Consider the following 24,524-nt stretch of genomic DNA (forward strand, 5'->3'; position numbering starts at 1 on the left):
CTCTTTGCTAAGGACAAGTGATGTCATCCCAAAATCATATGTGCAAAATATTTTTATTGTATCTTCAATAATTTCCTCCATTAACAGCAGCATTCTCAGGTTCCAGAAATTAGATCAGAGCGGGCTTTCTTTCTGTTGATGGCAGGACCACCACACATACCCTCCCATACCCTTGGAGTCATCTCCAGGTGACTTGTAACACACAACACAATGGAGATGCCATGTAATTAAGTGCTGTGCTGTGGGTCTGAGAATGACAGCAGGAAAAAAGTTCTCTTCATCTCCAGTACAGAAATGCCAACTGTGGACCGAACTTTATATACATGTCAGCAAGAGTGCAACTTTGGGAGGGTTCCTGTGTGTGCAATTGTGTGTGGAGACCAGAAGACAACCTCCAGTGTGGCTCCTCAGATACCAGCCACCCTCCCCACTTTTTGGAGATAAGCCCTCTCACTAGCCTGGAACCCATCAAATAGGCTAGGCTGCTTGGCATCAAGTCCCAGAGGTCTCTTGTCTGTTTTCTCAGTGCTGGGATCACAAGCAAGTAGCAGCTATGCCTAGGTTTGGTTTGGTTTTGTTCTGGGACTGAAGCTTAGCATTTTGCCTGAGCCTTATTGAATTTGTGGCTGCACAGTGCATGGGTAAGGACATGCTGTAATAGTCTCATTCCTATAAACCAGATAGCCCAGGCCTGGGTGTGTGTGTGTTATTCTGTAGAGACTTTTCTGAAAGGGTGGACACTAAATTATTAAGTTGAAAGACTAGGGCAGGGCTATTGTTACCCTTGAGACCCGCAGGACTGCTACCTCCTCCACATTTGAGCATAGACGCAGGAGGCCGTAGGGTCTCTAAACAAACAGCGGAGTTACCAGATGACATGGAGTCTCGTGGGAGCCCAGCTTTGGCCCCTTGACAGCTGTGTGCCTGGCAGTTGTGGAATCTCTCGGAGTCTCGGGGTCTTTCTTCCATGGGGAGTGAGAAGGAGACAAGTCATTGCATGGGAAGGGGGAGGACTGAGCACAGTACTTGATCCACAGCTCACTGCTCTGTTCTCAGTGTGTGCCACCATCCTCTCTGGCTGGAAGGAGCACCTGCCCATCAATGCCTGGGCACCAGCATGATGTTGGGAGCCTCCAATGGACCATAATAGAAGGCTAGTCATCGCAGAGCAGAGGTCCAGTAAACTGAAGGAGACCAGCGGTCCCTGTTGACGGCTGCTGTCACCACCAAATTGGCCCTGGGATGCTCCTGCCCATGCATGTGCCCTGCCATGAATCCCCAGGGGGGCCCACGCCACACAAGCCAATGCGAAGGCTGTGCCTGGCAACATTCTGATCAGGCCTAGGGCTGAGAGCAAGGAATGGCAGATAGCTCCATAGTGCCCAGTGCAAGACCTCCCAACAGAGTCCAAACTGTGGAGGAACCAGAAGAACCAGGCCAGCCCTGTTCCTGGACACCTTGGCATTGACACTTTGGGAATTCATGCTGGCTGGGCCAAGAGTACCCTTCCTGGGATCCCAAAGGATTCCTCCAGGTTCTAATCCACCATGTAACAACCAGTCTGCTTTCTGAGCCCTGGGCTCAGAAAAGTTCATCCAGGGGTCACTGGATAAGGAAGAGACCTGAAGGGGGTCAAGAGAAGTAGCAATGAGGCAGAGAGATGCCAAGGCTTTTGGTGCCAAGTTCAAAGCTGACCTTGCCTAACTAATAGAGACCCAAGAAAAGAGAATTGGGACTGGCTGAATCAGCTTCCACTTAGACATTTTCTGCCCTCTGGTGGCTGGTGGCAGGCTAGCCTGGCTTCCAGCCCAGGCTAATCCCTTACTGTAATGCTGAAGGTTGGGAGAAAATTACTTGACTCTATTAACAGTAGCCACCCAAGATATGCACACACCTGATACACTCTGCCCACATGCCTACCCAGATAGATAGATATTTGCACGCAGGTAACCTCATGTGTCTGTGTGGACAGTATGTCCATGTGCAGATATGCACACACCTGATACACTCTGCCCACTTGCCTGCCCAGATAGATAGATATTTGCACGCAGGTAACCTCATGCGTCTGTGTGGACAGTAGTATGTCCATGTGCAGATGTGCACATACCACCTATATATAGATACCCAGAGTCACGGATGTGAGACACACTTACCTATTAGTACACAGGCAGCCCCACAGCATCCGCCCCAATGGACACGTTTCAGAATTCACCTCACATCTTTCAAAACATTTTCATGATCATTGTGTTCTCAGAGCCCTTAGTCGGTAGTGAGCGCCTCCTGCTGGTCAGTCCTGGAGGAACCACGGCCAGGACTGTTGCCTTTTCTGCATATGCAACAGGCTTCTGTTTAGTTAACTTCTCAAAACCCTTAAATTTGCTTTTTCACTTAAATGTGTTTTAAAGCAGGAACTTTATATCCTCACTTCAAGTGGAGAATACATTTACCTAATACATTTTAAAAAATAACAATGCAGGAAACAAACACATCCTTCATCCAGTGTGCCCTGCACCTGTCACCAGGGCGACCTTTGGAAAGCATGAGTGACTTCCTTGGAGTCTCACAAACTCCCTATTGGCAGGGCTGGTGTCTCATGTAGAGACTGTGTCAATCTGTGTGGAAACAGGAGCTCAGAGGCAATGGGGTTTTCCTCGGGCGCCATGCTGGATGCAAATCCGTCCTCTTGGGCCAGCCCTACTGCCCTTCCATGGGAACAATCCCAGGCCAGCCCCAGACAGACAGTTGTCATCAGGACAGCCTTCCACCCTTCTGCTGTGTCTTCCACCACCTCTCACACTACCGCAAGGTGGTGCTGCAGACCCCACCCCACACCCCACACCCCCACACCCCCACCACCATCCCAGATCCTCCAGCATCTCTGCCATCCTCTTGTCTGCCCCCAACCCCAAGCTGGCTCTGCGTAGGTTTGCTGTAGCCAGTGAGGATGCAGTAGGCCTGGTCCTCTTGGCATCCTTTCTCTGGCCATCAGGGACCTACTCTAAGAGATGGCTCCTGCAGTGTCTGTTAAGAACAAGAGAATGGGCCGGAGAAATGGCTCAGCAGTTAAGAGTACATACTGCTCTGGCCGAGGACCTGGGTTGATTCCCAGCACCCATGTGGGGAAGCTACAGTTGCCGGTGACAACACACACACACACACACACACACACACACACACACACACACACACACACACACACTTCTCTTAAAAAGATAAACAAGAGTGCTCATAACCCAAGGGCTATGGTGCCAGCCGATACGGTGTATGGGATTGTCGCTGTCTGTCTGCCCACCCTGGGAGGAAGTGTCTTCCTGCATCAGTGCCGACCACACTTGACTTATCTTCCCTCTTCCTTAAACCCCAGCTCCGTGGAGGACACCACCATCAGACTTCACGGCTCACAGCTCTTCCAGTGGCCCCACCTTGTTTCAGCTAAGACTTGTGATCCGCACTTTGGCCGATAGTATCCCACATGGTCTGTTCTGCCCACGCTGGACCTCATCTCCTATCTCTTCTTTTGGCTCGGCCTCAACATGCCATCATGCAGGGTGCGTGCAATGCCAAGCTCGATCCTGCCCCAGGGCCTCTGTAATTTTCAACTCTTTAGTCAGTTCAGTTTCAGCAAGGCTTTCCCTGACCGCTGCTTAATCCCACCCAAACCCCTACCCATAATTTCTCTTCCTTCCATGTTTTTCTCCTGAACTCTTGACATTTTATATGTTTGTACCCCAGTGCGGTCTCTACTGACCTGCCAAGATGTAAACCCCAAGTGGGTCAGCCGTGCTGACCCTGAGTGTGGGTAATATTGTGCACATAGTTATGCTCTGGCCCGCCAGCTGTGGGAGCAGCCAGCTGTGGGACGGGCTCCCACACCTTGATATTGGTAAGCACCTCTGTCCTCAGGAACACACACTTTCACATACACAGGGATCACCAGAAAGGCCAAATATTATGTTTGGATCCTAAGTGCCTCACCCAAAGGTTCACATTGAAGGCTTGGTCCCCCCTGCAGAAGTGTTCAGAGGTGGGGCCTTTGAGAAGGAACTGACTCATGAGGGTGCCGACCTCGATGGTGGAGTCATAGCTTACTGGCTTCTGGGAGGAGGCATGGACTTTAGGAGGTGAACTTGCTTGGAGGAAGCTGACCCCAGAGCAGGGAGCCCTTTGTCTGCTGGATGTTTTATCCCTGGCCTCTTTCTATTCTTTCTTCTTTTTCTCTTCCCTCCTTCTGTTCTTTCCCTCCCTCTCTCCACCCCTTTCTCCTTCCCTCCCTCCCTCCATCCCTCTCCTCTCTTCCTTCTAGTAACATCCCCTTTCCCCCTTTTCCTTGGCCCCATCTCTCTCCCCATTTCTTGGACTCCACAAAGCGAGCGTTTCTGCTCCACACACCCTCTACTGTTCTGTGCTATCTCGCCGTAGGCCTGGAGATAATGGACCCAAGCGACTATGGTCTAAACGCCCCGAGCCAGGAGCCAACACATTTCTTTCTGATTAGTTGAGTTTCTTAGATGTATTGTCACAAGCTGATTGTCATGCCTTCTCTACAGACAGGGTAATGGTCAGAGACAGCCACCTAACCCGACACCCGGCTTGTCACCATTTAAATCCTATCACTTCTGATCTCCTTAAATTCTTTGGGTTGAGGCCTGCCTCTTTCTACAGATCCCAGGCCTCTCCTAGACTGAGAAATCTCATCCTTTGCTGGAGGTAGCCTACATGCTTTGTTCTCAGACCCAAGCAAGGGAAGAGGCCCCTGACTTAATGAGTGCTCTGGCCTGCCAGAGTGACCCATTTTGGCCAACATGACACACAGGGACAAGGAGCTGAGACTGTAGTAGTCCATGTTCCGTCAGAGAGATGGAGGGAGCTGCAATGTGTATGTATTGCTGTCATGGGCTTATGTGATCGTGGCTGGGCTGGGCTGCTATAAGACTTCTGTCAACCTAGCCCCTCCTTGGGCCATCCTCAACCTCCAAATAAATGCAAAACACAACCACACTTCCGTCTAGAATGACAGGTATTCCTCACGCAGTGGAAACACTCGGACCTTCTCCCCAGAAGGGGATGCAGAGTCCCTGGAAGTGGCCACTCTGCTCCCTGAGAACGTGTGGTGCAGATGCTAGGACATAAATTACAACTATGAACGTCTTATGTTAGACGATAAAGGGTAAGAGAGGGAGGGACACAGAGGGACAGAGCTGTGTCACATAGGAAGCTGGTCACATGGCTGTGCTCGGCGCTTCCCATCTCCTTCCTCCCCCGCCCACTCAGCATCCCTTTGTTCTTAGTGAGCACCTTGGGGGCTTCATCACGGTGGGGGCTTCACTCCCTGTTGAGGGGACCCAGTGTCGTTGGCAGTCCTGCCTGAACTGAGATGCCACGGCCTCTTTGGAAAGGTGACGGTACTGAGAGACCGCTTCTGTACCCCATCTTCCCCTCACTTCTGCCATGAGCAGCCCCGTTTCCTCTCAGCCACCGGAATCTATTTCTCTAGTCAGTAGGGTAGCTTCCTTGGTAACCTGTCACTGCAGAGGCACAGGAAGCCCAAAGCAAGCAGGCCATGGCGTGCTTAGCCTCCAGTTTAATCGCTCCCTGTTGTGGGTTGGTTAACAGATCCTGTGTTGGTCTGTTTCAGTTGCTATAACTGAATACTATGGCCTGATGGTTTGTACAGAACGGAGGTTTATGTAACTCACAGCTCAGCAAGCTAGGGAGCTCAATGTCAAGGTGCAAGCATCTGGTTAGGAGGGGTTTGGGCTGCATGATAACATGGAGGGGGACTTCATGTGGCCAGAACCAGGGAGCTATAAACTGGAATCTACTTCAGAAAGCCACTAATCCCATCAAGGGGGCCCTACCCTCGTGATCTTAGCTAACCCTAATTACTTCCCAAAGGTCTCACCCCCAAAGACCATCAATATATGAGTTTGAGGATTGTTTTTAACATGAAATTAGGGGGACATTTTCAGAACATACATCCACAAATCCATGTCCATCCAGAACCTCAGAATGTGTGCATATATGGAAATGGGGCACTTTCAGATTTAAATCCAATGGCACGTATCCGTAAGACAACATGAAGATACAGAGGCACAGAGAGAGGATTGGGCCAGGTGAAGAGGCAGGGAGAAAGTGGATTGCTGTAGCTACTTAGCCCGAGACCACCATCAGATTGCTGGGACACCAAAAGTGAAAGATCCAGAATGGATTTTCCATCAGAAACCCAGGTAGAAAACACCCGGCTAACACCTTCAGACTCCAAGCCTTCAGAATGTCAGGAGAAAGTCTTTAGGCCACCTGGTCTGGGGGTTTGGGTTCTTACACAGTTCTAGAAATCTTATATAAGCCATATGGCCTGAGTCCTAGACCCTAGAGCCTAAGGACATGGGACCAAGAACAGAGGTTTTGCTACTGCATCGTCACACCCAGTCCTGGTCGATTCAGAACATACCACCCCTCAGTGGACGTTGTCCCCATCCTGCAAGCACTGCCATGTGGTGGTACTGTGACTGAGTCCTCAGAAGGCCATTCCGTAGCTGTTTCAGAATGCAGGCTGCTGCTTCAGACTTCCATGGCAAATCACCAGCCAGGTGGCACAATGCAACACAGGTGTGTGTTCTCACAGTTTAGGGGATGTGAGGGGAAGTAAAGGTGTCAGCAGGGGCGTGCCCCTGAAATCTTCAGGCAAGTCTTTCTTGCTCCTTCTTGTGGTCATATTTGGCATTGTTCAGCAGCATGAATCCAGTCTCTGTCCACCTTCACAGGATTGTCCCCCCTCAGCGTTCAGACTCCCCCTTCTTAGAAGGCTGTTCAGTATCTGTTAATACTCCGTTTCCAAAGCAGGTCATATGTGGATGTGTTTTGATTTGGTCCAGTGTGATAGGGAACATGAGAAGCCAGCGGAGGTCCCGTGATCCGAAGCGGTGCTGTATGGAATACCATGAAGACAGAGTGGTTCTGGCCTGAAGCACTCCAGGGAAGACAGCTCCCCATCCGCAGAAGCAAAGGACCTGATAACCATCTTTGTGCCCGGCAGACTGAGCACTCAGCAGTGGCTGAAAGCAGGTTCACCACGAGTGGAAGTTCATGTTGTTGCATCTAGACCTCCATCCCCGTCACCCTGACACTTTGTGAGCCTATGGAACAGTGATGTGGGTAGCAGGGGAAGGAGACTGGCTGGTGTCTACAAAGGGGTCCCCCCTTCCACTTCCGAAAGCCCTTTCTGTTGAGCTCACTCTTTCGTGGAGAATTCATGTGGGACACATATACCGTTGGATCTCTGCCTGTTCAGAGGTCTGCTTATACGCCTCTTTCCCAGGCCTTCACCAGAAGTCCCTGCCCAACCAGCTCAACCACTGGCCACAGCCCATAACCAGTATATACAGAATAATTGGCACATACCACAATACAATCAGTATACACCGCAGTGTAATTACAAACATGGTCTAATCAGTACACATTTGTGGCTCTGGCCATCTCTCTTCATAAGCATATGATGCCACTTCCTAAAGTTCTGCCCACAGGGGACAGTTCCCTATGCCACTGCCCTTTGGATGTCCCAGAAAGCTACAAGCCGTCCTTTTCCAGGTGCTGCCTACATCTCATGCAGAACTGTCATTGAAACAGGTGGGGCTGGAGAGATGGCTCAGTTGTTAAGAGCACTGGCTGTTCTTTCAGAGGAACTGGGTTCCATTCCCAGCAACCACATGGTGGCTCACAACCATCTGTAATGAGATCTGGTGCCCTCTTCTGGCCTGCAAGGACACATGCAAGAAGAACACTGCATACATAATAAAATAAATAAATAAATAAATAAATAAATAAATAAATAAATAAATAAATAAATAAATCTTAAAAAAAAAAAAGAAAGAAACAGGCCTGTGGTCTCTTCCTCTGTCAGCCAATATAGGGAATTTGCATGAGGCCTTAGGTGCAGACTGAGAAAGAGGGGAATTTCTCAGAGGTGAGGACCACGGGCATGGGACCCTATCAATACACACATACCACTTCCTCTCCAACACTGCAGTTTCCCTAAGGCTTGGGTCCCTTCCTCTGTATATACTGAGGCAGCCCCAGCATTTCTGTTTCATTTGGTAACCACCACCTCTGTGCCCATGCTAGAGCCCTTCCTGACCCTTTGGCCAGAGCACTGACTCCAAATCTGCTCAGTGGGCTCAGGTAAACCATCAAACCCCAGCTTAGCCCCCTGGGCACCCCCGCCATTATAACCCCATCTCTTTCACATCCAGAGAACACCACGCATTGTGAGCCATGCGCTTCCAAGAGGAGACTCTGGCCTTGGTTTCTGGCAGCCTCCGACTATAGCTACACAGACTACGTCAGGACTGTTTTCAGGGGGACATACAGCTCCCAAGCCACTCCTGAGGAACCTGGGTTGGTGAATGAGCAGCTCTAGGCTCATCTTTTCCTTTCTCAATTGAAATTGAAGTTTCTCAGAGGAAGAAATAATCAGGCCCATCACTTAATGCCACTGGCCTTGAATTTGGGGGTAACCTTGGTGGGTTCCTCCATAATCCCCTGACACTTAGGCAGGAAATGGGACACACCCAGGCACAGCCCTAGTTAACAAGAGCCTCTGCAGCCTCACTGTCTCATCCCTTCTGGTACAAACAGGCCTTCAGGAAAAGCAGTATTCAGGTTACTTAGGAACAGCAGCTGAACTCCTGATTCTCCGGTGACAAAGGACACAGCAAACGGCCAGGACAATGGGAGTCTCTGCCACAGTCATTCATAGCAAAACTTTATTGAACAGAAAACCCAGCAAAGGCTTCACCTCTGCCAAGTCACCCTCGGTTTAAAGTAAAGCACTGCATTTTAAAAAGCAATTATACATAAGTCTCTCCTAGAAAAGTCCTGCTAACATGTCTAGCAATTCACTGATTATATAAAGTAGTACACTTAGTGTAATTTGAACATTCCAACAGGAATCAAATCGAACCAGCAGAACCACTTCTGCATCTATGACTTCCATGTAGAGCACACATGCACACACGTCTATGACTTCCATGTACAGCACACATGCACACACATCTGGGGAACATGCGACCCTGGGCCTTCTGCTTACAGTGGCTATGAAACTACATACAGTATACATTAAAGCTCTTCAGAATAAAGACATGAGGGGCCCTGTTCAGTTTGTACCACGGCTTCATGTCTTAGTTTGTGCTTCTGCTCGGCACAAAAGCACATCACCATCCTGTGGGTTTTCAGTGACTCTGCTGAGTCACACCAGGTGAGGACAATGAGCTGGAGCAGATGATCCAGTCCGAGCTGTCCAAGCCTCCAGAGACAGCACAAGTGCCATCAGTTTGCTATAGCTGGCGGGCCTTCTGGAAGAAGAGAGGCAAAGAAAGTCTTGAAGACTAGCCATGCTGTGCTCATAAACGAAGGGCTGGTCTGCTCAGGGTCCAGCACGTTACGATCTGGGGGAAGGCGGTTGGGGTCTTCCGTTTCAGGATCCGTGCCTTCCTAAAGACAAAAGCACAATGAGAAAGATGATTAGGGTCTAGAGGACACCTACCCTGGGGACAGGTGAGGGGATGAGTCCTTGGCTGCAGGAGGCACCTTTCAGCATCCACAGCACATCCGCAGCTGGCCTTCCACAGTTCCCAACATTCCTCTTGGCCAGTGTCAGAGGAACTGAAGTACCCTGACCTTCAGCTACTATCAAATAGTAATTGACTTGGCCACACACTAACCAGCCCTCAGATTTGGGCAGTGCCCTGAGCTAAAAAACCAACCAAGGCAGCTCAGTGTCGCCAGAGGCAACTATGGAGGCAATTTTTGTTATAAAGTATATCCTTTAGGGTTATGCATTAACATGCTTTATGAAGATTCTGTTTCTACGTGTTATTTTTCAGGAAATCTATTCTGAGATGTGGTAATGTGCCTAGTCAATTAGAATGACTATCCATCGGCACTTTCCATAATTAAATGCACTGTTATGTAGCTCTTATTCTCAAAATGTGGGCCAACCTCCCCAACATTACATATGCAAAAATTCCAATTGCCATATGCCCATATAGAATAGTCAAAGCCTTAAAAATAGCTGCTATAAGAATAATTTTTTTTTTTTAAACCATGAAACACTTAGCCTTAAAAATGGCAAGCCACGAGTCTGAAAGGCTGAAGGCTGAGGACTGGAGCGCGTGTGGCAGGGCAGGGAGGCCTGTACCTGGAGGTTATTGTTGGGGTCCTGGTTTGCAGCTTCCTGAGGAGGACCATCATCAGGGAAGTTCTGAACTGGCCGCTGTCTGAATGGAAACCACCCAACGTGATGCCTTTAAGGAAGCACAAACAGACACACTTCTATTAGGCCACGTGGGACCCACACAAGAGTCTAAGGAGCAGAAGCCCCGATGCCACCTGTGCAGCCAGTTTATCAGTCTCCTGGATGTTGTCAGGCCCCCGGTCCTCAAAGGCAGGAGTTGTGTTTTACTCACCGGCAATAAACATCTAGCATGCAGTATGTGTTAATAAGTGCTTTCTGATATGAACTAAACCTGGCACTCGAAAACCTCAACAGAGCCAGCATGCAGTGGCATAAGCCTGGTAATTCTATAATCCCAGCTCCCTGGGAGGATACAGGAGGAGGATTCAAAGTTCAAAGCCTGCCTTAGCTACAGAGCAAGTTCAATGTCAGTCTGGTCAACTCAGCGAGACCCTGTCTCAAAATTTAAAAAAGAAAAAAGGAACAAGCTGTGACTGTATGTTAGACAAAGTATGCTTGTTGGCCTGGATGGAGGCGGCCCAGGGTCCTTACCCCAGCACCACAGAAATAAAAACAAACCGAACTTGACAGAAGTAGGAAATACATTCATACATAAAACTGCAATTATATACATATACATAGTGTAATAATAACCTAAGTTTGATCACATAGATATTTGATTCTACAGACTATATAGATATTTGATAAAAGGCTCTAGTTGGAAAATCTAGTAAAATTGAACTTTCAAGACAAAATATTAGGAATGGTTGTGCTTCTTACATTTTTAAAACCTAAACTAAAAACCCGTTTTTGCTGTAAAGCCAAACTTCCCCCTTCCATTCTAACCAGAGGCCTATCCCTGTAGGCCAAGCTCTCGTGGGCTGGGTCCTCAGTGTGAACTCTCCTGTACACTGCCAGGAACTTAGAAGCATCCCCTGATGCCATTTCCTCAACCACAGACCAGGCCTCTAGCTGTGACATCCTCCAGATGCTGCCAAACGTCCCCTGAGAAGATACAGAATCCTCTCCAGCTGGCACTACGGCCCCAGCGCACAAACAGCTGAAGCAAACAGCGGCTGTGTAAAGGGTCACTGGCCCCTCACGGCTGGGACAACAGTCACCATCTGAGCTTCGTGCGGCAAGGCAGCCGCAGCCTGATAAAAACCACTCTGTCCTCCTGGAGACAAACACAACCTCTCTCGTGCTGCACTGTGGCTCTGTGTGAGCTTCACAAGCCCACCAGCCTAAAAGGCCATTTATTCACTTATCTGGAAGATGAAAATATTCGTCTTGCACTAACCCAGGACCTCGGCATTCTGACTGACTGTGGACTCCTTGTATTGGAAGTGCCAGAATGATAGAATTTCAGTACACCTCCTTCAAGGACCACAGACTGAAACAAGATATCTGTGCTTAGGTCACCACACAGTGTCATTTTCAGTAAAGGAAAAGAGAGGGCCATCTGCTCACAGGTACATGACATCAGCAAAGGAAAAGAGAGCCTTCTGCTTACAGGTACATGACAATGGTGGCGCCCATGACCATGAGGAATCTGCTCAGGGAGGAGTAGAAGTAGAGGATGCTGAGGAACACAGAAAAGGTCGCTGCTGAGTAGGTCCAGTCCAGCCAGTCTCTGTTTATCTCATCGTCTTCTTCCACAAGAGGGCCACCTTGGGCATTCATCCGCAAGTTCTGATTGGCTCCAGGATTAACAACCACTTGAGCAGCTGCGTTCTGATTGGCTGGCTGGTTTTCGGCTGGAAACTGGTTGTGAATAGGGGCTGGTGCCGGTGTCGAGACCACAGGTATTTCTTGTGCACTTGGTGTTGGGACAAAAGCTCCTGATGCCGCAGTGGCAGCTAAGCTAAAATAAAAACAACAGAAGCGTCACTGCTGCAGGCGAGGCCTCGGAAGGACAGGGCTCTCTCAGCCCATGGGGTCTTGCACTGTTAACAATTATGACTAGGAATGTATACACCTAGTTTGTCTTCATTTTAGAGAAGAATCTTCTGTAAGTTGTGTGTGCGTGTGTAGGGTGTGTGTGTGTGTGTGTGCGTGCGCGCGCGCCCTCACTCGCTCTCGGAAGAGGGGGTGGGTTTTGAAACTCATTATGTGTCTCTGATCTCTGGCTGGCCTGGAACTTGTTATGCAGACCAGGGTGGCCTCGAACTCAGAAATCTACCTGCCTCTGCATCCCGGATGCTGGGATTAAAGTGAAGAACTAAAAGTATCCAGCACCATGTCTATAAAATAAAGTTGGACAGCCGGGCGGTGGTGGCGCACGCCTTTAATCCCAGCACTCGGGAGGCAGAGCCAGGCGGATCTCTGTGAGTTCGAGGCCAGCCTGGGCTACCAAGTGAGCTCCAGGAAAGGCGCAAAGCTACGCAGAGAAACCCTGTCTCAAAAAACAAAAATAAATAAATAAATAAATAAATAAATAAATAAATAAATAAATAAATAAATAAATAAAGTTGGTCTTCAGAATGTCTGAGAAGAGCTTATCTGGAACTAATTCTGCAGCAATACACAAACCAGGAAGCTCTTGTTTCCACTCTACTACACCAAGAACCACAAAGAACAGGACTCTGGGGACAGACAAGCCCAGCCCTCTCTCCCTTCTGCACTTAGAGCACAGTTGGGATTTCTCTCCCAGCCCAGGAGCCGTGGCCACACCCAGCACAGTGGGACTTACTATTGCATATAGTACTGTCTTGCATAGATCTGCTGGAACCAGGAGAGCTGCAGCCACCCATAGGTTGTATAGCCAGAGAAGCCAGGCCCGAGGCCTTGGAATGCCTGCTGGACAGCTTCAGGCCTGTATGCAGAGTCAAACAAAAGCACATTTTGAGTCGGTTGGGGATGAAGCGCTTAATACTAAGATATAATCAGCAATTAAAGTCAAAGAGACCGGACAGGCTTCACCATGTCAACTGCATGATGCACCCTGTCCCTGGAGCACAGTGGCTTGATGACAGCTTCCCACCGTGGCTCATCAGATCCCATGGGAACAAGAGCCCTGTCGGCCCTGGTTCTCCTCATCTCAGTAGGGAGATGCTAAACGCTTTCTGCACAGCTGTGCAGACAGGCTGATGCTTTTCCTCACAAGTCTCATCCACTGATCATGCTTTAGAGGGGTGTACCCAAGCTACATCCCCAAGCCCTTCCTGAAAAAACCTCTCGTCCTCCCGGACCCCAGGTCAGGATCTACACTGTGGCAGCCAGCAAGCGCAGGTGACACCCTCCCTGCGTGCTTACTGGTCACCTGGTATCCCACGCAGCTTGATGGCTACCCAACAACCTTAGAGGGGTTCCACCCTAATTACAGAAAGCTCATGTGCAGCTCAGAAAATGAGGGACTCGCACAAGCTCGTGAGCTAGAGGATCAGACCTGGACACGGTTTGGGCAGTGCCAGACTCGCTTCTTCGGGCAGGCAACAGCCTTCCCTCGGCCAAAGCAAGCGCATGAGAGGCTTAGGGCTGTGCACTTCTTCTATAACTAAGACAGGACAGAAAAGGACGCGAGAAGGGAAGAAGCCCCACACTCCTGTTACACTCCCTGTAGGGCAGGAGTCAAGAAACCTCATAAAAAACTGATAAAATAAAAATTGCGTAGAGATAAATGTTTCTGTCCCAAACCAGAACATCTAGAAGAATAAACCATCTTGCTTAGAGCCAGAATGTTCCTGACCTGGCGTTTAGCCTATCAGTACTCCCCTCTTACCCTAAATCTAACAATGTACCTCAAAAAAGTATTTATCCAGGAAAGTAAATTCTCCAAGAGAAAAAAATAAAACACCGTGTGTATTTTCATTTAATTTTTTTTTTTTTTGAGACAGGATTTCTCTGTGTAGTTTTGGTGCCTGTCCTGGATCTGTAGACTAGGCTGGCCTCGAACTCACAGAGATCCGACTGGCTCTGCCTCCTGAGTGCTGGGATTAAAGGTGTGCGCCACCACAGCCCCACTTCATTTAATTTTTAAACTTTGCTTCACCTTTATCTTTTAATCTTGGCACAAATTCTGTCCTTTGAGGGGTGTAACTTAAGAAGCCACAGAACAGGGCTGCGGGCAGGCAGCAACCACTGGGAAGCATACCCATCTCGGGGCTAAAAGGCTTGCGTTTTCATCTCATGCAGCTACTTTTAAAAATCTATACTGAGAGACTAACATTAAGAAGCATAAACCCATGAGGTCTTTAACATGAAGCCCTTATGTAATCCTGGAGCTCTGACTGTACCTATGTAAACACACCTCCTTAAACTGACACAAATGAAGCACAACCGTGTTCTTCATGAACACTCACCTTGAGATGTTCTCCCATCCGGAGGGAGAAAGGTTCCGAAGAACTTCCCGTTGCCTTAAACCATCACTCGAGGAATCCCCAGGACGCTGTGCCTGATTAGCGTTAGTCAGCTGCTCTGTGGATTCAGCACCCTAAGTTAAGTAACACAAACGTCAGGACGAAGGGCGGGCCTGATGCAACGGTCTGCAATCAAGCCAAAAGAACGGTCTTGCTACAAGTGGCTGGTATGCTTATCCTCACCCCTCAACTTGACAAAACTCAGTACAATGTTATTTAAAAAAGAAATCTAAATTTGTTCAGATACTAGGGCTGAGGAATGTAGCTCAGTGGTAGAGATCTTGTTTTGCACACATGAGGCCCTGGGTTCAAGCAAAACTGAGCAAAAACTCTCTATGTAGATACCAGTATCTAATATCTAGACACACACACACACACACACACACACACACACACACACACACACGAATAAAAACTAAAGAAGATTATCCACATTTTTGCTTCCCCAAGAATAACTACTGCAGTCTCACCTTCCAAATGCAACTATCATTAGTGAGAAAGCTTCCCGCTGATGTTAAAATGTATGGTGCTAAACCATAAAGTCTAGAAATTAAATGTGACCAACAAGATGACACACACAACTAGGCAGCAATGTAAACGGAAGAGGATTTCCTATGTGATACTCAGATGATGCAGGAAATACAAATTTAAGTCCATTGCCACACTAGCATATTTTGGTGTATACTTAAGCAAACATTGTGGAGTGGAAAAACAGATGAGTTTAATTGTCAAATGAAAGTCTTTAGAGATCATATAATGAAGAGTATGGCCTTTTTCTACCCAAATAACCATGGCAGAAATTTCTACAGGAAATATATTTACTTCTTTACTCTTTATAAAAAGTAATGTTTCCAGTCTGGCAGTGGGGTGCCTGCCTTTAATCCCAGTACTTAGGAGGCAAAGGCAGGTAGATCTCTGTGAGTTCCAGGTCAGCCTGGTCTACAGAGTGAGATCCAGGTCAGCCAGGGCTACACAGAGAAGCCCTGTCTCAAAAAAACAAAAGCAAACAAAAGTATTCCTTAGAGAAATGTATTCGTTTCTGTAAACACCACTTTCAGGGGCCATTCTGGTGCTGCATTCTGGACAGTGACCTCGACTCAGAGGCGCGACTTCGTCTTTGCACACGGCAGGCATTCTGCAGTGTGCTACCACGACACCAACCTTCGCCGCACTGAGAACCCAGCCTCTACGTCCTGGCGTGACGGGGCAGGGCACACTATAAAATCTCTCCTAAGCTTCACCAGCTTCCCTTCTCCTTCTTTTGAGTATCTGAGACACAAATAGGTTTATTGTAAGAGGGCAACATACCTTTGTGCTGGCTTCTGGCGTTTTTGAGGGGTTCTTCACATTGCACACGAGGTGCAGAACGTGTCGCTTTTCCTGCTGAGTATAAAAAGAGATACCTCAGGACCTGGACTCAGCCTGCGAGCGTCTGACAACACCCCAAAGATTCTAAGTGCCACAAAGTACCTTTGGAAGCAAGTCTCGGAGACACTGGTGATCCAGCAGCATCTTCCCAGAATATATTAACCTCTGGTCCTCCGGGCGCTGACCAAAAACAGAAGGAAAAGCACAGATGAGCACAGATCCCAAGTGTTTGCCCCAGCACCGCCCAAGACTTTTCTTTTAAGTTCTCACGTACAAAACTTTTACTTAGAAAGTGATTGACTTTAATCTTAAATATATATACAAATGACCCCCTAGACTGGGGTCACACACCTTACTTCTTACTCAGAAGGAAACTGCTTCCTGCTACTAAAAACACAAACTGTATTTAGGGTCTCGGCAGCAACAAACTTTAAAACCTGGTTTGGCCCCAGAGAAAACTCTTGGTCAGTATTTGCCCATAGCACCTGATGTGACCTGCTGCTAGGATCAAGATTCCAACCGATGTTCTCCTCCATAATAGCAATTTTAAACACACGGAGTCCACACACTTTTATAGAATTCTCATTTCTAAAGTCTATTTTTAAATTTCTCTTAAACCATTTTTTTTGTTTGTTTTTTGAGACAGGTTTCTCTATGTAGTTTTGGTGCCTGTCCTGGATCTCGCTCTGTAGACCAGGCTGGCCTTGAACTCACAGAGATCCACCTGGCTCTGCCGCCCAAGTGGGGAGATTTAAAGGTGTGTGCCGCTGGAGAGATGGCTCAGCGGTTAAGAGCACTGGCTGCTCTTCCAGAGGTCCTGAGTTCAATTCCCAGCAACCGCAAGGTGGCTCACAACCATCTGTAATGAGATCTGACACACAGAACACTGTATGCATAATAAATAAATAAATCTTTTGCCGGGCGGTGGTGGCGCACGCCTTTAATCCCAGCACTCGGGAGGCAGAGCCAGGCGGATCGCTGTGAGTTCGAGGCCAGCCTGGGCTACCAAGTGAGCTCCAGGAAAGGCGCAAAACTACGCAGAGAAACCCTGTCTCGAAAAACCAAAAACAAAAACAAACAAAAGGTGTGTGCCACCACCGCCTGGCTTAAACCATATTTTTAAAAGTATGTACTTAGAAGAAATGGACTCCAGGATAGCACCCCACAGGTTCCCAGCTGCCTACCAGAATAACCCATGAAGCAAAACTCAGCATGAAACCGTCCTTTCCAAACAACCCGAGACAGAGGACACCAAACAGCCAGCTCTAGAATCCCAGCATGAAGTTAGCTTAGGCAGTGGTTCAAGGCCAGACGGGATATGAACGAGCTGCAGACGAGCTTCTGCTAGAGAGATCCCATCTCCAAATGCTGCCCCCCAAAAGACCAGAAAAACTGCGCCCACCTAGGCCTGGTGGCATATGCCTACAAGCCCAGTACTTGAGAGCTAGAGGCAGAAAGCTCAAGATGAGGCCAGCCTCAGATACATAACAAGCTCAGGCTAGCCTGGGCTAAGAAGTCTGGCCTCAAAACCCAAATGACAACAAAACCTGCATCTACTTATCCACATCCATAAGGACTTTTTTTTTTTTTTTTTTTTGGTTTTTCGAGACAGGGTTTCTCTGTGTAGCTTTGCGCCTTTCCTGGGACTCACTTGGTAGTCCAGGCTGGCCTCGAACTCACAGAGATCCACCTGGCTCTGCCTCCCGAGTGCTGGGATTAAAGGCGTGCGCCACCACTGCCCGGCTCCATAAGGACTTTTTGACCCTATACCTAAAACAAATACCATATTGGATGTTGTATTCACTGTTGTTCTGACTGGCTTTGCTGGTAAATGCTATCTACATCAATTTGCAAAATACTATTCTAAATGTGAAGTCAACCACCAGCAAGTGCTGGGAAAAAACAAAAACAAACAAACAAACAAAAACACAGTTGCCTGTGGATTTAAATTGCTTTTCTCCTTTAAAGGCTCAAATTGACACTCTGTCCTCAAGGCCAATTTGAAAATTAAATGTTAAGCAAGTAACTATTATAAAGGCAGGGTTCTCACCCGATGGCAGGTACTACTACAGAAAAATATGAGCATGCTTTCTTCCTTAATTTCTGAGAGAGGCTCTCACTACATATAGTCCAGGAGGACATGACCCTCCTGGGTTGGTCTTTGCAGTACTGGGTTACCGAAGTGCACCACTGCACCCATTCCCAGTCATTTTTAAGGCACAGGTTTGTATACCCAGGAGACCTGTATTTGCCATCTTACGTCTTCAAATCCAAGAGGCCCAATGTTCCTTGCCTGAGGAAAACAGGCCTCAAAACACAGCCTTCTACAAATGATGCAACCAGAGATCACACGAGCATCATTCGTGTGCCTAACTGCCAACAAGGACAACTGGTTTCATGGAAACGGTCATGGAGATACTACAGACCGCCCAGACGTTCCAGAGGGCACTGGATTGGAAGAAAGTTCCTAACGACTCAGAAGGGAAAAGTCTGGTCTACATTGCCGACAATGCGGAACCAAAACAAACCGAAACCCACGCGCCGCTGCGCTGCCGGTTGGAGCTCGCAGGCAGCTGCTCGCTGTCCCCATCTGTAGCCACCCCATTGCCCTCTCCCGTTTGATCCAGAACTGCACTCGTGGACACTTACATAACCTCAGAGTACAAAGTAAATACAGGAAGGTCCAGCACAGCCTCCGTCACGTGGCAGGGACCGGGAGGGGTGGGCGGGGCTAAGGGAACTGTTGACAGATGTGTCAACTAAAAAAGAAAGACTCCTAACTGACCCACGGAAGTCGTCCAGCCAGACTCAGGGCGACTCCAGCTGCGGCTTCCTTTCTCAATCACCCTTTGCTAGAAAGTTAAGGGGGCTCCTCCCCGGGCTAAGTAATGCCTCTGCAGCGCCGAGCGACGGACAGGGAGGGGACAGCCAACGGAAGGTGGCCGGGGAAGAACTACGTCTAGCTTCTGGGCGTAGGACCTTCAGAAGTTGGTGACTGGGCACGCACCCCCGCCCTCCAGCCACTGGCCCAAGCTGGCACAATCACTCTTCCGTCCTCGCTGCACCCAGAAGCCTCGTTTGGCAGCATCCACATTTATTATTTCTACCCACTGGATGCAAGCCGAATTGGGAACACCTAATCACCTAGTTGTTTTTTTTTTTTGGGGGGGGGGGTGTTTCCCACTAAGGTTTAGATGGGGAAATGACTTATCCAAGGTCAAATTACTGTTTCCCTGCCTCGGCGAAGGCTGTATGCCACCTGGGAGGACGAGGAAGGAGTACAGGGACGTGGGGCTGATGTGTGACAGCCTCGGGAGTAAGAAGAAACAGGGAAGCGAAGTGACAAGCAGCTAGCAGGAGGCAGGCGCGGAGGGGTGGAGGCCCAGAAGAGATGACAAACGCTGGGGCAAGCAGAGGGGCACCAGGGACAGTCGGGCAGTTAGGGGACCCGTGCCTTGCAATGCGTGACAGTTGAGTCCAGGCAGCCCAGCCGGGTGTGGCACCCCGGGACCCCCCACTCACCGGGCGCTCGGGGTAGACTCGGCTCAGGTGGGCCTTTAGGTGGCTCACACTCCAGCTGCGGTCGCCGCTCAGCTCCAAGTCGCGGTGGCGCTGGTTGGGGCTCTTCACCAGCAGCGTGACCTGCTCGGGCTGCGGCTCAGGCTGCGGCTCGGGCTGCGGCTCGGGCTCCATGTCTGCGGCGTTGGCGGCTCGGCTGCGCTCAAGGATGCCGAGCGGGCGGCGACGCGGCCGTCCGAGACTCCACAACGACACTTGGCGTCTTTGGGACGCGCGCCCCCGTCTCGGGTACCTTTTATGGGCGCCCCGCGCCAGGGCGCCACAGACTGCGCTCTCTGTGGCTGCCGCCCATTGGCTGAGACGGAGGTCAGTGCCCAACGTGGCCCAATCAGCGCCCGGGGCAGGGCGGCGATGGGGCGGGCTGAGCGCGAGGGTGCGGGCTGATGCAACCCGCCGCCGTTGCGTCATCCCGAGTCCCGGCTGCGGCGCGGGAGCCCGGTTTCGGCGGCCATGTCGGGGTGCGCTCCGGGGCGCTGGTCCTGTTCAGGGGTGCTAGCGCGGGGTGCCTGCGGTGCCTGAGCCCGGGCGGCCCGCCTGACTCCCACCTTAGCCGGCTCTGCAAATTGTTTCCTCACAAAGCGGCCCTCCTCCCTTTCTGACCCCAGGCGCTGGGCACGCGTCCTCTTGCATTTCCCCCGGTAGCTGCGCAGCCTGGTAGCCAGGGACGCCTTTCCTCCCGGACTAGCCTGGCTGAGCTGGCTCCTTTAGAGGCCAAGAGAAAGCAGACCCGTGCCGCCCTGAGCTGAGAGGATGGAAGGTTCAGGCACCTGCCAATTTGCCTGCACCTCTGGGCTTTTAACATTGCACCAAGTGTGCAACTTGCCCCTCAATTATGAACGGCACCAAGTGTGGGGCTTCTGCCTAATGATTGACAAGCACTCTAGGAGACAGTGGAAAGCAGCATCATTGATAGACTAACAACATCTGCTGTTTTTAAATTGGGGTTGAGACGAGGACAGCAGTGATATCAGATTCCTGAAACCTGACCAGGGGCCTCTAGTGTTATCAGCGCTCCGCTGTTCCCTCCAAACTTGAAAAACAGAACTGGCATACCCTGATCCCATCTTTGTCCCAATCCTGTTGGGACACCTGGGCTTTCAGCCCTGTCCGGGGCTTGCAGAGTTCAGGAGGAGCCTATTTAGGGATGGTGATGTGAGTCTGCAACATAACCAGAAGGAAATGCCGTAAACTGGGGGCTCAAGAAACCGAAATTTCTTTTGCAGCGGAAGAGGCTGGAAGTCTGAGACCAGAGTGTAGGGCAGTATTGCTTCTTTTGGGGAGAGAATCTGTTTGCGCCACTCGGAATGTCTGCAGGTTTGCCAGCTGTCCTTGGCATTTCTTGGCTTCCGGGTGCATTGTTCCAACTTCGACCTTTCTATTCACATGGCATTCACACGTGTGTGGATGTATCTGTATCATCTTCATGCATATATGGGTCCAATTTTCCCCCTTTTATAAGGATACCAGTCATATTGTTGTGAATGACCTCATCTTAACAACTATCTTCCACAAAGACTGTATGTAGTCCTACATGTCATCACATTCCTAGGACTGAGACCACAGCATCTCTCTGGAGGATGCACTGTATCTCACCACAGCGAGGCATCTGCCAGGGATCCACCAGGAACATGCCACAGAACACTAGACGCTTTCCTTCTCCGTTTTTGTGTTAAGAAGGATCATTGAGGCCAGGTGTGCTGGTGCAACATTAATCCCAGTACTCAGGAGGCAGAGGCAGGCAGATCTCTGCTGCTTGGAGGCCAGCCTGGTCTACAGAGTGAGATCCAGTACAGCCAGGCTACACAACACAGTGAAACCTTGTCTTGAAAAAGAAGGAAGAGGAGAAGGAGGAGAAGGAGGAGAAAAGAGAGAGAGAGAGAGAGAGAGAGAGAAAGAGAGAGAGAGAGAGAGAGATCACTGAGGCCAGTGGTGGTGCAATGTTAATCCCCCACCACCCAGCTTGAAGAAGTGATCTTAGTCTCTGCACCATCTCTCCAGGCCTGCCCTCATAGAGTTCTTCATTAGAATTATTATTATTATTATTATTATTATTATTATTATTATTATTTGGTTTTTCAAGACAGGGTTTCTCTGTGTAGCTTTGCGCCTTTCCTGGGACTCACTTGGTAGTCCAGGCTGGCCTCGAACTCACAGAGATCCGCCTGCCTCTGCCTCCCGAGTGCTGGGATTAAAGGCGTGCACCACCACCGCCCGGCTAAGAATTATATTTTTATTCTGCACTGAGCCCCACAAATTATGGAGCTTTTCCTACCTCTTCTGGATGGGAAAACGTAACTGATTATGAGGTGGTAGGCTTGCTAGCTAGGAAATAGGAGTGGGGTCAGAGCAAAGAAGACAAGCGGGTGCCTTGGGGAGACAGCCAGCCCGGCAAGAGATAAAGGGCCTCATTGGCAAAGGAAGGCTCTTGTCTTCAGGGACAAACCTCAAGGTCCCTACGACGACAGCTTGTCCATTTCCACTCCATATTACACAAGGAAAGGGTGGGCTTGGGATGCCATTTCATGGTAGTAACATGCTTGCCTAACATGCATGAGGTTCTTGGTTTGATTCTCAGTAGTGTGTGTTTGTGGGGACGGGGATATCCGTGATTTTTACTTCACATCCTCACTCTAAGGAGAAAAACACATCCAGTTTGTTTCTGTCTTGAATTATCTCCCTATGAAGTAGCCCCACCGAAGGACATTGGTGATTCTGCTTACAGCGTGTTTAGAAAAACACTGAGTTTAGCTCAATAAATTGCCAAGGATAGAAAGATAAACATAATGTGACCCTGCTCTTCCTGGCCTTACATATCTAAGGGGCAGCAGCCGTGGGACAGTGGTAACAGAAACACAAAAGAGAATGCAAAAGACTCATACTTTTTGTTTTGGATGCAGGGACTTGCCATGTAGCTCAGGATGGTCTTGAACTTGTGACCCTTGAGCCTTGGCTTCTTAGGGTTTACAAGTTTAATGGTATTACTATAATACCATTATTATCTGTGTGTGTGTGTGTGTGTGTGTGTGTGTGTGTGTGTGTGTGTGTGTATGCTCTCTCTCGACAGTGAACTCATGTGTGTGAACGTGGACATGTGCATGCCATGGCACTTCAGTGGAGGCCAGAGCCCAACCTTGGATGGTGGTCCTTGACTTCCACCTCCTTTGAGACAGCGCCTCTTGGTTTTTTTGGTGGTTTTTTTTTTTTTTCTGATGCATATGCCAGGCTAGCTGGCAGGTGAGCTTCTAGAGATTCTTCTGTCTCCACTTTCCCGCCTCCACAGGAGCACTGGGGTCACAGATTCTAGCTACAGCATCTGGCTCTGTGTGCATTCTAAGGATTCACACTCAGGTCCCTGTGTTTGAGGGACAAATGCTGCCCCCACGGAGCCATCTCCAGCCCCCAGCTCATTTTTGGAGGGGGTATGATTCCACTGAGATGAGGGCAGGAGAGAGAAGGAAGAGGGTATCTGAATGGAAATGATGATGATAACATTAATGATTAACAATAGGACCAGTGAACTTTGTATATAGAATTTGTGTGTGTGTGTGTGTGTGTGTGTGTGTGTGTGTGTGTGTGTGTCTGTGGTTAAGCAAATGAGCCAAACTGCCTGTCTTCAACCCCAGCCTTTGACACCTCTTAAGTGTATGACCTAAAGTCACCTAACCTCTCTGTACCTAGTTTTTCTTAGCTATATTAATCTTAATTGTTACAATATAATGTATTAATATTTTATGGCATTATTGTGAGGCTCGGGCAGGATGGCATTATTAAAGCTCTCAAGACAGAGCCAGACATTTAGTGAGTGCTCAATAAATAATAGCCATCAACATTTGGAGACCAGCAGCGACTCCAGCCCACAGGCTCTGAAACCAAAGTCACCCAATGGACTCCTTTTCAAAGCGAAGTGGCAGGATCCGAAAGTTTGCCTCCTCCACACTCGTCTTGAAACTTAATTGCCATTGGAGAATATTGAGAGGTGGGGCCTTTAAGAGCTGGTTATGCTGTGATGTGAAGAACTGGCCGATGCAATGGTCACAGGAGTGGTGGGCTCCCACTGTTCCATGCCCATGCTCCCACCGTCCCATGCCCATGCTCCCACTGTCCCATGCCCATGCTCCCACCGTCCCATGCCCACGCTCCCACCGTCCCATGCCCACGCTCCCACCGTTCTCTCTCCTCTTATATCACGTGAGGCTTTCTTCCAGGTTATGATACCGAGAGAAGACTCTAGCCAGACACCATCGTGCTGTGGGTTGGTCTTTCTGGATGCTGTGAATATGTGTTGCTCTCATTTGTAACACGAATTGCTAAACAGTCTTATTAATAAAAAACCTGGAGCCAGATATAGGGGTGAATGCTGAAAGATCAGAGAAACAGAACAAGCCACAACCAATCTCGCCTTGCCAACTCCTCAGCCTCCAGAGCGTGAGTTCCTGTTTCCTCACACCTTATATACCTTTCTGTGTCCTGCCATATTACTTCCTGGGATTAAAGGCATGTGTCCTTCCCAAGCAAAGACATGATATCTCAAGTGCTGAGATTCAAGGTGTGAGCCACCACTGCCTGACTTCTATGTCTAATTTAGTGGCTGGCTCTGTCCTCTGATCCCCAGATAAGTTTATTTGTTAAAGCACAAATGAAATATCACCACACTCATTGGTTGATAAATAAAGCTGTTTGGCCAATGGCGAGGCAGAATAAGGTTAGGCAGTACATTCAAACTGAAGACAGAGATGAAGAAGGGTGGAGTCAGAGTGGACGCCAGCCCGCCACCCAAGGAGCAACATGCCAGCAGATTGGTAACACCGTGGCCATGTGGCATACACAGATTAATAGGAATGGGTTAATTCAAGATGAAAGACCTAGCTAGCAAGGAGCCTGAGCTATGGACCAAACAGTTTGTAAGTAATAGAAGCCTCTGTGTGTTTACTTGGGATCCAACGACTGTGGGACCCAGCAGGACAGGAAAACTTCAGGCTATACTGTCA

At 49.1% G+C, this 24,524-nt stretch overlaps 1 protein-coding gene across 3 annotated transcripts; it reads right to left on the reverse strand.

Moving 5' to 3' along the window:
• Positions 1–8,740: 8,740 nt before the first annotated feature.
• On the reverse strand, positions 8,741–20,214 carry Herpud1 (homocysteine inducible ER protein with ubiquitin like domain 1). 3 transcript variants are annotated; one of them, XM_006985218.4, is made up of 8 exons: positions 19,480–20,214; positions 16,060–16,137; positions 15,898–15,969; positions 14,533–14,663; positions 12,924–13,046; positions 11,745–12,095; positions 10,196–10,301; positions 8,741–9,489 (listed from the first exon to the last, which is right to left on the reverse strand). In XM_006985218.4, exons 1-8 carry the CDS (start codon positions 19,942–19,944, stop codon positions 9,325–9,327), a joined length of 1,491 nt encoding a protein of 496 aa, XP_006985280.4. In that variant the 5' UTR covers positions 19,945–20,214; the 3' UTR covers positions 8,741–9,324. The 3 variants fall into 3 exon arrangements, with proteins under 3 accessions (XP_006985280.4, XP_006985279.4, XP_076427797.1); XM_006985217.4 differs by having other exon boundaries at positions 15,898–15,972; positions 19,480–20,096; XM_076571682.1 differs by lacking the exon at positions 8,741–9,489 and having other exon boundaries at positions 11,702–12,095; positions 15,898–15,972; positions 19,480–20,054.
• Positions 20,215–24,524: the final 4,310 nt, after the last annotated feature.

This window comes from Peromyscus maniculatus, chromosome 5, assembly GCF_049852395.1.
Source record: "Peromyscus maniculatus bairdii isolate BWxNUB_F1_BW_parent chromosome 5, HU_Pman_BW_mat_3.1, whole genome shotgun sequence".
In the NCBI taxonomy this organism is placed as follows: domain Eukaryota; kingdom Metazoa; phylum Chordata; class Mammalia; order Rodentia; family Cricetidae; genus Peromyscus; species Peromyscus maniculatus.

What these genes read in the sequence shown, in the direction of transcription:
- Herpud1 (XM_006985217.4), bottom strand. Translation starts at nt 19,944, where the DNA reads ATGACGCAACGGCGGCGGGTTGCATCAGCCCGCACCCTCGCGCTCAGC. An exon ending in CGCCAGAAGCCAGCACAAAG is followed by an intron (nt 14,664 to 15,897) that starts GTATGTTGCCCT and finishes TACTTAACTTAG; the next exon opens with GGTGCTGAATCCACAGAGCA. An exon ending in GGATGGGAGAACATCTCAAG is followed by an intron (nt 13,047 to 14,532) that starts GTGAGTGTTCAT and finishes CTCTGCATACAG; the next exon opens with GCCTGAAGCTGTCCAGCAGG.